This window comes from Hydra viridissima, unplaced genomic scaffold (genome assembly GCF_058129835.1).
Source record: "Hydra viridissima isolate aposymbiotic clone 2 unplaced genomic scaffold, HvirCarnegie_v1 scaffold_1, whole genome shotgun sequence".
NCBI classification, from domain to species: domain Eukaryota; kingdom Metazoa; phylum Cnidaria; class Hydrozoa; order Anthoathecata; family Hydridae; genus Hydra; species Hydra viridissima.
The window spans coordinates 18,405,186-18,419,833 of NW_028324300.1; the positions used below are offsets into that span (position 1 = coordinate 18,405,186).

The 14,648-nt window shown below is 28.3% G+C and overlaps 1 protein-coding gene, 1 long non-coding RNA gene and 1 pseudogene across 4 annotated transcripts; 2 read left to right on the plus strand and 1 right to left on the minus strand.

Annotated features, from left to right (window-relative positions):
- Nucleotides 1–596: 596 nt before the first annotated feature.
- LOC149893718 (uncharacterized) lies at nucleotides 597–7,960 on the plus strand. 2 transcript variants are annotated; one of them, XM_090076269.1, is made up of 15 exons: nucleotides 597–860; nucleotides 1,362–1,418; nucleotides 1,834–1,861; nucleotides 3,700–3,754; nucleotides 3,836–3,987; nucleotides 4,821–4,943; nucleotides 5,422–5,469; nucleotides 5,633–5,738; nucleotides 5,869–6,093; nucleotides 6,366–6,472; nucleotides 6,567–6,658; nucleotides 6,754–6,780; nucleotides 6,895–6,968; nucleotides 7,097–7,255; nucleotides 7,444–7,960. In XM_090076269.1, the coding sequence occupies exons 2-15, from the start codon at nucleotides 1,374–1,376 to the stop codon at nucleotides 7,694–7,696; spliced, it is 1,494 nt and encodes a 497-aa protein (XP_089932395.1). In that variant the 5' UTR covers nucleotides 597–860; nucleotides 1,362–1,373; the 3' UTR covers nucleotides 7,697–7,960. The 2 variants fall into 2 exon arrangements, with proteins under 2 accessions (XP_089932395.1, XP_089932394.1); XM_090076268.1 differs by lacking the exon at nucleotides 597–860 and adding an exon at nucleotides 994–1,150.
- A 4,253-nt stretch (nucleotides 7,961–12,213) lies between these two features.
- On the plus strand, nucleotides 12,214–14,281 carry LOC149893719 (uncharacterized; annotated as a pseudogene). Its single transcript, XR_016449056.1, has 2 exons — nucleotides 12,214–12,321; nucleotides 12,685–14,281. The product of XR_016449056.1 is annotated as an uncharacterized LOC149893719 (transcript).
- On the minus strand, nucleotides 14,002–14,361 carry LOC149893720 (uncharacterized). The gene is made up of 2 exons (XR_016449060.1): nucleotides 14,222–14,361; nucleotides 14,002–14,135 (listed from the first exon to the last, which is right to left on the minus strand). It is a non-coding gene; the product is annotated as an uncharacterized LOC149893720 (long non-coding RNA).
- Nucleotides 14,362–14,648: the final 287 nt, after the last annotated feature.

Consider the following 14,648-nt stretch of genomic DNA (forward strand, 5'->3'; position numbering starts at 1 on the left):
CGTGATTAACCCACCCTATCATATTAGGGATGCATGATTACATTAAATACCAGTACAAGATAATTTACCCCCTTAAACACACACACAAACGGACAGCATAATTTTGCACATATTTGAACTTAAAGTTCGTCGAGTTAAACTTGTTAACGTTTTATTCATGTTTACTGTTATTAAAGGGCGTAACTTTAGAGACATTACTAGAGTTCTGTGTGGTCTAGTACAGATGACTCGGTGAAGATCCGTGAAGAGAGTCTGTAAAAATGAGCTCATGATTTATCGCATTTGGTGAGGCCACTGCCTGTTAAAGTTCATTTATTGTGCAATGACATACTTTCTTAGTACAAAACTTACCATACGCATGCGTCAAAGCAAAAAACACCAGATCAAATAAAATCTATATTTTCATTTTAATATTCAATCAGAAGTGTCGCCCTAAATTCAAACTTCTATAATAAAACGCCACAAGTTTTTTCGTCTCGATAAATCTTATTCAAAGTTAAAGAAGATTAGTGATTGACAAATAACGTCCCTATAAACAAGCAAACAAACACAGCTTTGATTGATTTATCTAACTCACTTATCACTAAAGCACTCGTGTGCATTTTACACAATTTAAAATACAAGTATCCTTTATGAAACAGCCGACTGCTATTTTATTTTTATGACTCTTTGTTGAGTTATTGCTCCGTTATGTTGTTTCACTACAACATTTTGTGATATCATGCTTGACTAAACCCTATATTTTGGTGTGGAAAACACGATACTGCCGCTAAAACATCACGTAAAATTACAAAAATATTCGACCACACATTACGCAATTACAATAAAGTGCAAATACTAAAAAATTGGAAACTGGCTAAGTGAGTATGTTAAATAAAATGTCGCTTCTATAATAAGATTGAATGCGTATATTACTTTCAACTTTTACACTGATGTAAACAATCAATTATGTATTAAAATACGCAAGCCGTTATTTGATTTGCTAGCATAACTTGGAGAATAAAGTGACGACGTGTATTTTATTATATATATATATATTTTTTAGTCAAAAAAATAAATGGGGATAAAAAGTTTAATTCAAAAGGTTGTATATGGTCAAGGAACGACACCCTTACCAAATGGAATTTGTATCACTGTTTTTTTACTAATTGTAAGTCTATAACGGTTTCTATAATCAGGATGATTGAATGGCATAGGACAAAAAACCTTAATGCAGTATTATGGCTACTTTAATATAGAACAAACATGAAGCTATATGTTACATTTTAATTAAGATAAGAACTTTACTTAAATGAACTGTTAGATTAATTACTTTAAAAGGCCCATAATTTTAATTTTCAAAATTTTTAAATTTTCTTTAGCTTTGCAACGGTATGATTATAACGAACGTTTTTCCTTATTTACCAGAACTTGTGAAGGTAAATATATTTTTGAATGAATTTTTAAAGTTTAAGAATTTTATAAAAATAATACGTGTTTGATCCGGTATTCAAAAGAAAAATCAAATTTACCTTGCATTAAAAAGTATTGCTAACAAATATAAATATAAAAAAATATAAATATAAAAAAATATAAATATAAAAAAATATATAAATATTAAAAAATATAAATATAAAAAAACATAAATATAAAAAAATATAAATATAAAAAAATATAAATATAAAAAAATATAAATATAAAAAAATATAAATATAAAAAAATATAAATATAAAAAAATATAAATATAAAAAAATAAAAATATAAATAAATATAAATGTAAAAAAATATAAATATAAAAAAATATAAGTATAAAAAAATTTCTAAACTCTGATTTTAGGTTTTTTTCAAATTTAGGTTTTTGGCGCAACGGAAATAGACGCAGGTAAGCAGTGCTGTATTAACTCAATTCGTCTCATGTACTTGCATGAAAGAAAACTATACTTTGATAGCCTGGCAAATACTGTTTTAAAAAAATTTTAACCTTGCATTTTCTAATAACTTGATTGGACAAAGAGTTTTTGCGTGTGGCAAAACAGTTCTAGTCAGAAAGATTATATTCTGTGCACGCGATTTTATTTACAGACGCGTGTTTTACAATCAACAGGGCTGTTGAAGCCAATTTTTAAATAGAAGGTCATATTTATATTAACTAGTGATGGGTGATATTATATAAAATAAAAACTAAACTACTAGAACAACTATTTGATATTTACGGCAATCATTGCTCTTATATATAAATCAAAAAAACAAGAAGCGGTTTAAAAATTGAAATGCGTAGGGTAGGGCGGGGCTAGTTAAGCAATTTTTACTAAATCTAATAGACCTCTTGAACGGTGCGTCGGATTTCAATAATTTTTTCACTATTAGAAAGATAATTTTATCTGCTAAATATTGCTAAAGAAAAAAAAACCTTTTTAGATTTGTTTGAGAAAATATTCCCTAAAGTTTACCAAGCTGCTCAACCTACCCCAGCGGGGTAAGTTGAGCAGCTGTGTGGAGTAAGTTGAGCTATAAACAAATTAATGCATTGCTGTGATTACTATGAACTCTTTTATAAAACCAAAATATAGCTTTGTTATAAATTAAATATATACTTTAAGTCTTAAGAAATTATTTAAGGTATAAATATTTTAGATATGAGTATTTAAGATTTGATTATTTAAAATGAATAAAAAATCAATAATTCTAAGGGAATAGAAAACTAAAAGAAAAACAAAATAATACTTTTCAATCTTAAAACAAAAACAAAATTTTTAACAAAATCTTTAATAAAGTTTGTTAATATCATAAACAAAAATAATAACTAAACCCAACGAAACTTGTTTCTCCGTATCCGATAATGCCGTTTTTGTAATTTTTTTCAAACCTACTCAACTTACCACGACTATACTAGGTGATACAAAAGTTAGGTTATAAATAGAGCTACAATACTTAGTGAAAAATGATGAAGTATCATCGAAAGTCAAATAAATGAGTAAATTATCAACACTTAAGTGATGCCAGATAAATGTTTTTTAAAGAATCTAATAAAAAAACAGCAAAAATAATTTTTTTTACTTTATTGGTTCAAAATCGAAAAAGTGCCTGAGCATCTCACTTGATCGCGGTCCAACAATTATTTGATGCGCTTTGTATTACCATTATATAACTATCTTTCATCCATTAGATGTTTTGTCATTTGATGCGTAGTTTTTGAGATATTTTAGTTGCCCAACATGCCCCTATGCTCAACTAGCCCTGCCCTACCCTACTAGTATGTAAAAGATGAACTTTAAACCGGTAAGTTGAAAATAATTTAGATAGCAATCAAATTGTATTCAATCTTTTACAACCCTTTTATGCAATTTTTGATAAAAAAAAAAAAAAGATTAAATAAAACCAGTGTAGCACCTATAACCTACCATATTCCTTGAAAAAAAACGCAGCGATAAACCAAAAACTATATGCAGCGATAAGATATATATATATAATTGGTATCATGGATACAAGTGAGTGAGACAAATATGTAAGTCAGAGGCTTTCATTTTGCAAAATAATACTAACTTCACAGGTTTTTAATAACTTGATTAAACAAAAAATCTAAATTGGGAGAAGAGGAGAGGAAGGAGGTCTTAAGATAGCAGGTTGCTCCCGTTTTAACGGCCATGAATAATATATCATACCAAATATATGATCGCTGTATGTAATAAATATAGTAATATAGCAGTGCTTGATTTTTAGCAAAAAAAGCAGGTTTTATGGCATCAGCAATGTTTCTGACGAGAATATTTAGCAGGTAAGATTAATTTTTGAAGTTATTTTTTTTTTTTAAATAACAACAGTTACTGCTCGCGTTTATAATATTTTTATGGTTCAGTATCATGTGGGGGTTCATTTGTGACAAATTCGGAACGAAACTCTCTCTTCTTCTTTCTGGAACGGGTCTTGCAATCTCCACCCTAATGTTCGGATTTAGCATTAACTATGTCTGGGCTGTCATTGCAAGATCTCTACAAGGACTGTGTATGGGTTCGTTCCTTTTTTTTTAAACACTTTTTTACAAAGGTTTTAAATGAATTGTTTTAATTGAGATATATTTTTTTGTTGTTGTTGTTCTAAAAATACTCTGTGGAGTAAATTCTTTTTTTTTTTTTTTTGAACAAATGCAAGATTATTATTTTTGAGGATTATTATGAAGAAAAATTATTATAACGTCGTATGTAGAAAAAACTCAATTTCATAGTAAACAAAACATCACTTCTAAAAGAATCATCTGAATGAATTCTAAAAATAAGTCATTGAAAATTTACTTTAAGTGTTATCATATATATTGACACATATTGATATCTATGTAAAGGTTTGTTAAACGTGTAAAGTTCTTTTATGTTACGCATATTAAGTTCTTGTCTATGAAGAGAGGATTTTAACGTGTATATATATATATATATATATATATATATATATATATATATATATATATATATATATATATATATATATATATATATATATATATATATATATATATATATATATATATATATATATATATATATATATATATATATATATATATATATATATATATATATATATATATATATATATATATACAGTGGTGGCCAAAAGTCTTGGAACAACATATATTATGTTCTGATAAATTTTTATATTAAAAATATTAGATACTTAGAATATAATAACTTAGAATATAAATACTTAGAACTTATTTATCTTTTTATTTATTTTACTGTTATCGTTTATTATTTTTAGTATAAAAATTTATCAGAACATAAAATATGTTGTTCCAAGACTTTTGGCCACCACTGTATATATATATATATATATATATATATATATTGTAGGATTGATAATAATTGCTAAAGCAATAGTATCCGAAGTTGCTGATGATACAAACATTGCAACTGGATTCAGTATCATATTCTCAGCTTCTAATATTGGGTTTATAATAGGACCAACCATCGCAGGTTAGATTTTTTATAAACTTTACCATTTGTTAAATGGGCTCATATTATTAACACGAACTTTAGTTACATTGATTTTAATTACATGACCTATTTTATTTAACATTTTTTAAAAAACATAAGATTGCAACTTTGTTGTGAGAGACGCATCTTTTCTTGTTGATCCATGTATGCGGCACTTGAATTTCTCTTTTGAAAGCTTGACTGAGCAAGTAATTTATTTATTCTAATTGTTTTGCTTTAAACAAAACAAACCCCAAAAACATATTAATTATAGCTTATACATACTTTTTTTTATCAATTTTGTTAACTAAGTAAAAATCCTTAATGGATTTATTATTTGCATAAAAACGATAATTAGATAATAAAAACTCTTTTATTTTTTTAAAATATGTCAGCTGACTTAGCATTAATTTGGTTGGTGAATTTTAAAGTCATTCTGATAAATAAATTTTATTTTAAAAGGTTTAATGTTTTTTAGGTTACCTTGTGTTTCCAGTTGCTAAATATCCAAAGTTTTTCACCAAAGGTAATAAGATAACGCTATTTTTAGAAAGCAGTACATTTATAGCTTTGATTAAACTGTGTTATCATTTTAAGCGAAGCCTTCATCGAGTAAATAAAAATATTAATTTGCTATTTTTTAAAGATAGTTAAGATAATAAATAGAACACATTTTGTATATTTTGCAGGAACGTTCTTTGACGTTTTCAAAATTTTTCTACCAAACTTCATTTGTGCAAGCGGGCTGTTAGCTTCACTATTGGTCACAGTTTGTCTTCTACCAAAGAGAAAATCGTAAATGATTATTTGCCTAATGAAAAAAAGAAAGTTACTGATAGTAATGTGTTTTTGACTTATTTTGATGAATGAATTTAAAATTTTTAATTTTTAAAAACTGGTATTTTTCTTAAGCTTTTTTTCATAGAAGTTCTAAAGAACGAGATGTCATTGTTCAAGATGATAACGAAATTTTACAAAACTCAATAATTGATTCCGATATATATTTAAACTATTCTATCTTCGCTGTTTCAACTCGGGAAAATAAGACAGAAAGAAGCAGGTTGATTGGTTCAAAGCATTCAATCAACCAATCAGGGTTCTTAAAACCTTTTCTCCAGATCAAAAATTCAAAATTCGGAAAACTTCTTGGGCAAGATTATTGTTGCATATTTATTGTTTTATATTTATTTTGACTTCGTATTTTTTCATTTCAACAATCTTGGTCGAACCTGAAGCAAGACAACGTAAGCTGTCAAACAAGACTGTGAAAGGAGATTCTTTAGACGCGATGGACCATTAGTAGAATAACTGCATCAGTGTCACGCTTCTTATTGATAGAAACTGAAATAAAGAAAAAAATTAACAAAAAATTGAAAACGGTATAAAAAAATTCGTAATAAAATGTTTCATTCTACTTTTTAGGAACAAAGATTTTCAGCTAACGAATTTGATTTACGGTTTACATTCAATGGTTGCCATGGGTCACAACGAGTTGTTTCCGGTGTTTGCAGCAACTCCGTTGGAATATAGTAAACGGATTACTCTCCTATAATTTTTTTTTTTTTTACATTCAACAAAGCTAATTGCTTTATTTTATAATTTAAACTTTTATTATCTTCTTAGAAGGTCTTGGAATGACAACATCTGATATTGGATTGTTATACTTAATAATATCAGTTGTACTTCTTATAGTTCAAAGCACGCTCTTAAACAAGGTCAGTTTAACTTAAGTAACAATTTTAATTCGTTAAGAAGAAAAAAATTTTCTAGCAAACATTTTTTCACAAAATTTTTTTTTACCTTTTTATAGTTAGTTAACAGGTTTGGTTCAAAAAAGGTGAGACAACGTTGTTTAGAAATTACATCAATTTTGCGTTATTTTATGGAGTGAATGCTTTAGTCTTGAGTATTAAGGGAATATGATATACTTCTTATTTACTTTGGTATTAAGATTGTTTGCGTATCTTCCATAATTTTTGGTGCTCTTGTTCTACTCGTCCCAACTGTTAGCTTGATTAAAATTAGGTACAAATTTTTGATTTAACTCATTGGTTTTCATGTTACTATTATTAGCTTAATTTTCTTGAGTTTCTAAAAAAAAGCAAATTTGCTTTGAATTAAAAAATAAAAAAAGTATCAATTAACCAATCCAGATCCACATTATGGTTAGCAGCATGGGTTAACCAAACCCTTATCAGAATAGCAGTTAGTGCTGGATTTTTAGCGATCAACATCTTTATAAATAATTCCGTTGAATCTGATATGCTAGGATTAGCAAACGGATTGGCGATGTCTACAGCGTCAGTCGGAAGGTTTTTATTCCGTTTTTTTTTGTAGTATAGTTGAATATTTTAAAATTTGCATAATCATTTTTAGAAAATTTTCCATTCAACCTTATTAAGACATTGGCAATAATAAAATAAGGCTTCAAAAAATAATACTTTTTGTAATTTCAATCCAAGGGTGAGAGCTAATTGTTTAATAAAATGAATTGTTTCAGCTCCATCGGCGCTGTTGTTTTTGGAAACGCTTTCACGTGGTCTATGAAAAATGTTAAAAACGCACAAAGAAGCAAAGCTACAGCAGTGTTTCCAATCAACCAATATTTTGCATTTTTACTGATGGCATTTATGTCAGTGCTTGTTTTTTTTATTGGAGTGTGTATTCCTGAAAACCTGAACAAAAAAAGAGCTCATAGTGATAAGCATAATACACCTGTGGTTGTTACGAAAACATATTTTCGCTTTGAATAATACTGCAATATTTGAGTAAACAAATGATTTGAATAGATGGTCAAATGATAAATAGCACAACAGTATGCCACAATGCATTACACCACAGCGTTTCATAAACACGTAAGTTATTGTACGTTTCGCGTCGTGAGCATCGATTAGAGAATGTATTAGGTATTTATTGAGTAAAATTTTAGTTTTGTAAAGGACGCATTTCTAATTAGAAACGGAAAAAGTAGAAATGTAGAATTGAAGTAAAATCAGATGAATACGACGTTGGCTTAATTTTCTTATTACCTTGCTTTCTAAAGTTTATACTTATCATAAACCTTTTTTTTTTCCTACTTTCCCGCGTTCTTTCCCCCGGGAAAATCTCAGAATAATGGGTTGTTAAGAGCTTTTCATAACAACAAATTATGTAAAAATAATTATCTATATTGATTATATCAGGCAGTACTTAACAAGACAACTATAAACAATTTTTTAAAAATGAGAGCGTTATCTGAAATGAATTTTAAAAATATCAATTACAAAGTTTGCATATTAAAAAAAGAAATAAATAGTAGAGCTCAGATTTAATTTCTAGAGTAATTAAGGGCCTATTTATATAGAAAGCGGGCTGGCTCGGCAAACGAGCCAGCCCGTTTGCCGAGATCTCGGCGTCGTCCTTATTTCAACTTAATTTTATTTTGCGTTTATATGAATAAACGAACTAGCCCGGATCGCTATCCGGGTCAGCTCGTTTATTCATATAAACGCAAAATAAAATTAAGTTAAAATATTGATGACGCCGAGATCTCGGCAAACAGGCTGGCTCGTTTGCCGAGCCAGCCCGCTTTCCATATAAACAGGCCCTTAGACAAAAAAAATGGAGGCATGTTGGGAAAAAAAAAAAAAAGTTTACAAAACTAGTGTAGGTGAATAAAGGACAAGGAAATTGAATGGAATCAAATCTAAACAAAACATTTTATGCTTATTCCAATTTCTAAATCATATTTAATCAAAAATTACCCTTATGGCTTTATTTATCATCGGCTTTGTTTAGACGAAAAAAGTTCCCAAATTTACAAAAGTCCACCTTGAAAAAACTGATAAAATCTAACTTCATCTTGATGTAGTTTGTTTAATAGGTTGTCAACACGTGAAGGACTTACTTTACCCTGAATATTCTTAAAGAAAAGATTTTTTAAGTTTAAATTAATACAATGTAATGAGTTTCAGTTTCAAATTTCAGCCATTTTGATCGTGGGGGAAAATAATTTGTCGGAAATTCTTTCAAATGGTTTGCTGATATTTGCGGCTTCTTTAGTAATAAACAATACGTTGCACATCAATCTTTTATAAATCAAAACAAAGACAAATCAAAATTTAGTCAACCTTAAAATCAAGCAGGTTCTAACAAAACTGTCTTGTGAGACATAAAAAAACGATGAAAAATTTGCAAAAGCTTTGATCCTTGCTATATTGCATAAGACATCATCACGTTGTTATTGCGTCATTTATTATCTGCTAACTATCATGTTGGTTATGTAATCCTGATGTAAAATCTTTGTTATTTTTTTTTTATACCTAACATCATGTTCACATTTTCATAATCGTGCAAATGTTATTGCAGCAACCGTTAATTTTTTCCAAATCGTTGAAAAACATAATTAAAAAAGTTTCAGGTAACAAATGATTTTAACAGAATGGTTTCTATGTTTCAATTCAAAAAGGCTATTTAACAATGCCCCTTTGGCTGTGTTTAAAATTGGTTCAGTTGAAGTTTATTCGATGATTTTCCTGGCAAAATATAAGCAATTCAAAACGGTTCTTAAGATTATTTAATTTACCTTTTGAGGCTGATTTACACTTTTCACAATGGTAACTTAAAAAGTTAATTTCATAAAATCTATAGATTTAATCACTCAAATTATGGATTTGGTATAATTCATTTAAAATAATTTTTCTATAAGGAATTTATTTTTAATCCTTAGTAACTGTGCCAAACTTAAAAACATTTGAAGAAGCCGGTTAAATAAGTTTGAAAACTTTCTGAGTTGATATGGAATTACTCAACACTAATTCTTGCTAATAGATGGTAAATTTGTGTAAAATTTGAAGTATAGTTTTGAATAAAAAAAAAAAATTTTAAAAATCAAAAACATTAAAAAACAAAAAAAACAGATGAAAAACATCTTCGTTTTTTTTATGAAAGGTTTTTACTTCTTTGAATTCTGAAAAAAAAAATTTATGATTTTATATTTACAAAAAAAAAATTTATTAAAACAAAATTATTGAAACAAATTTATTAAAATCAAAAGGAAAATGTTTCTTTAAAAATGTAAAGTAAAATTCTTTTTTTGTTCTTTCAGAAATGTGTAAAGCACTGAAAATGTTTTATCTTAAAACTTATGGAAAAATGGATGAAATTGTAAACCTATTAAAAGCTCCAGCTAAAGTTGAACTTTTAAAAAAGGCCATTGAACTGACTGTAGTTGATGAAGATGAGGTGGAAAAAGATATTGTATTAATTGAAGAGCGAGAAAAACTTCTTTCCTTCAGTAAAGCTCTCAAATCAACTATATATGTTTTTAAGTCTGAATCTTCTTCGGATTCAAAGTCTTTTTTTAAACTGAGAGATAGTTCATTAAAAACATTTACCGCATGGTCATCAATCCATTCTTTACTGCACTCTTCGACTGAAATCTGTAATGATTGCATAATTTTTTCTTTGGTATCATAGTCCTCAATTTTCAACAAAGGTATTAGTATATGACACCAGCCATTTTTGATTAGTGATTCAAACAATGGGGACCTAAAAAGCAATAAGATTAAATTCTGCTAGATTAAAAGATTGAACTGATGTTAAAACTTTCCTTAAAGAATGCAACTTTGAATTCAAACTGACTTAAGAATGGCTATTTGTTGTTTCTATTCCTGAAACATTTACTCAAACTCTCTCCCTCTTCCAAAACTTAAACAAAAAATTTTTTTTTGTAATCTGTATGGACTTTTACTACTAAGAATGACTTCTGATCTTTACTAATGAGCTTTTTTTGTATTCAGCCAACTTTGTAAGTGTATTAAAGGTATTAGATATGGTCAGAATTAAGCGAATAAAAAGAGAGAACGCTTTTTTGTAGATTTTGTTTCTTTTGGATTTAATGCTAAAATCAAAGAGTTTTTCATAAGGTGTGACGTCATGCTGTAGAGAATTTTCTGCTCGTTTTAAAATGTTTAAAAATCATTTAAAAAATTTTTTCTTGTGCCAAATCAAATTTAAAAATTCTCACCCGAGCAAACAACAATGATTTTGCCAAAATTGAGAATGGAAGGAATAAAAAAGACGAAAATGGAGTTTAACTTTTATATATCTGATTTTTATACTTATGTATATGGCTAACATTTAGTTTACTGATTTTGATAATATTTAAAATATACTATGGAGATATTTTTTTTTGTTTTAATTTCCTTTATGATAACTCTTGACTGGGGTTTAAAACCTTAAAAGAGAGTCTTATCTTTAAAAGCGTTCTAGAGAATTTTCGTTGGTCGAAGTATGTACCAAATTTTTTTAATAGAGCTTAAACTTATCTTAAACAGTTGAAAAAAAAGTCGCTCCATATCCCTCCCCCCCCCCCCCCATTCTTATGACCTTACAATATTTTATTTGATGACCGATTAGTCAAGTGCATCTCCAGAGATGAATACATAGTAAGCATACTTCTTTTGAGTCACGTGCTCTTCGATCTCCCACCAAATAAAATATTTAAAAAAAAAAAAAAAGCTATTAAAAATTAAACTATTAAAAAATAAAATGTTTAAAAATATTTTAAAAAACTCCTTTAAATTTTACTTTGCTTCAAATAAACTTTATTAAATAAATATATAGATTAAAGTTCGCAAAGGTAAAAAATAAATATATAAATATATAAAATATTAGATAAACTTCTGTTAACTTTTAGAATGCATCCGAAATAGGTTAAAAAAAAAAGATTTACCAAAGAAGTTATCTGTGAAATGAAATGATATACCCGTGTTGTATGAGTGTCTTGTAAGATTATAAATATTGATTACAAATATTGATTTAGGGGAGAGTTGCCGAAATTGGAACAGCTCCTTAATTGGAACACTTAGCTTTATTTAGAAACTGGAACTTATTCTACTTTCATGAATATTTTTTCTTGTAAAGAAAATAATTTTCTTTATTTTTTGAAACTTCTAGTATTTAAACTTAAAAACTGCACGTATGTGAATAAAATTACTTTTTTTTAAAGAAAAAAATTTTTGCGATCTAATTTTATCGTTGCATTTAAACGATTACAGAAGCTTAACGATATTGAGTTTGATGATAATTTTTTAAAAATTTTAAATTTTAAGGGTTTCAAGTCTATGTGATATTAAGAGCTTATATCGTAAGTTGTTACTTGTATGTAAATATTTTGCTACAACACCATGGTCCTATGTTACCCAGAATGGAACTTCAAAAGTTGCCGTAATTGAAACGATGTCATCTCATAACACGCTACTTAACGTCCGTAATATCAGAAAATTTCATTAGTCAGACTGTATAATATTTTTTAAAGCGAATTTCTTTTATAGACATAGTATTATTGTTAGACATTTGTTGCTTTTTTGGAATTGGTATTTAGTCTTGCTTTAAAGTATGAAATGATTTTTCTTTTATCTTTTAGTAAAAAATAAAATGTAAAAGTTTTACAAAAGTTATACATTTCTATTTAACGGATAAACTTGTAAGACGACATAAAGTATATACCCAGCATAAGTTTTTTACTGTATATAGAAGTTAATATATAAAGTTGCAAACTTTATATAGTTTATATAGATTTTGATTTATATAGTTAATGATTAACTAAACAAAAATGATGAAAAATAATGATTATATAATGAGTATATAATTAACTTAATCATATATGAATAACAAATAAATATATGAAAAAATAAGCCTGTAATAAGATTATAAAACTCTCCTTATGTATCTTCATAGTAATTTGCTTTTATTTTAGATGCAAACACCACGAAAATATGGAAAATGGAAAGTAGAAAACTTGAAAAAGGCTGTTGAAGCAATAAAACAAGGAGAAATCAGCTTAAATGAAGCCGCTTATGAATTTTGTATTCCAAAAGCAACTTTGTATTCCAAAAGCAACTTTGGCATATAAATGAAAAAAAACAAAGTTGCTGTTGCAAATGTGAAATTTCATGGTCGACTTACCACCTTACCTAATGAAATTGAAACAGAACTAGCTGATCACTGTTTATTATTAGAATCGATGTACTTTGGATTAAGGATTGATGATCTTCGTCGTCTAGCATTTGATATTGCGGAAGCTAACAACATCACACATAATTTTAACAAACAAACACGAATGGCAGGAAAAAAGTGGTATTATGCATTTATGCAAAGGCTCCCACAACTGTTGCTTCGTGGGCCTGAATCAACATCGATTGCACGTGCACAAGGTTTTAATAAAGAGCGAGTGCAATCTTTCTTTAATTTACTTTCAAAGTTATACATGGAAGAAAAGTTAACTCCAGACAGACTTTATAATATGGATAAAACTAGTTTATCAACAGGACAAGATGGTCAGATAAAAATTATTAGTGCAAGGGGCAAAAAACGAGTTGGAATTATGACTAGTAGTTGGAATTATGACTAGTAGGAAATTCAGTAACAGCTGTAGTTTGTGTATCTGCAGCAGGATTTTATGTTCCACCAATGTTAATATATAAACGCAAAAGAATGAAGCCAGAAATAACAAATGGTGCACCTCCAGGAACTGTATTTAGTACTCAAGAGAAAGGATGGATGTCAAATGAAGGTTTTTTAGATTGGCTCAATCATTTCATTAAAGTTGTTAAACCTTCAAAACAATCAAAAGTTTTGTTTATACTTGATGGTCATGTTACACATTCAAAAAGTTTGGCAGCAATATATCTAGCACGAAATGCTGGAGTGCATATGGTATCACTACCTCCCCATACTACACACAGACTGCAACCATTAGATGTTGCGTTCTTTGGACCACTTGGTACATACTATGATGAAGCTATGCGAAAATGGATGCGGTCACATATATCACAACCAGTAACAACTTGGCAAGTTGCAGAATTATTTGGTGATGCATATAGTCAGGCAGCATCATTGAGAATTGCTATGAAAGGATTTCAGGCTAGTGGGTTGTGGCCTTTGGACATAAATGTATTCACTGATTCTGATTTTACAGCCTCTTCATTTACTGATGTTGGTCTTTCAAACAATCTTCAGTCATCTGAAAGTATAGATGGGATGACAAAACTATCTACAGATAAATCAAGTGAAAAAAAATTAAAATGTCATGTTTCAGTTTCAACTTTGTCTCTTTTGCCAGTGGTTTCACTTGAAGTAAAAAACAAAAAAAGAAGATCACGAACAACTCAGGCGGCTGATCTTACAAGCTCCCCATATAGACGTGCTCTAGAAATTACACCAAGAAATCAAAAGCACACAATAAATCAAATAGCTTCCAAACAAATTAAAAAATCTACAAAAAAAAAGCTCACACTAAATCCAATAACTGCCAAACTATTGCAAAAACCACAGGAAAGCAAAGTAGCACTTGACTCAATCACCATGGACCAAATGAAATTGAGCACATCAAATAAAATCACCATCGCCACCACAGCACACCACATATCACCACTACCATCCCAAGTGCAGAAGCTGCAAGAAAAAAAGACTTATGAATTGCGAAAAAAGGATTAAATATTTGTTGTAATTTTTATTTGTTATTATATCTTTTAAATATCTTTTATTAAAAAGCTAATCAATTAATTTTTCCTTTGAGCCATAAGTTTTATAGCTGTAATTTATTCAAATATTAGAACTGTTCTAATTAAAGAATATATGTGTTCCTTTCAAGGAGACCAGTTGCCTTTATTGGAACAAAATGGTGCCTTGAAAAATCAAAGTTTATATCCAATAAGGGTG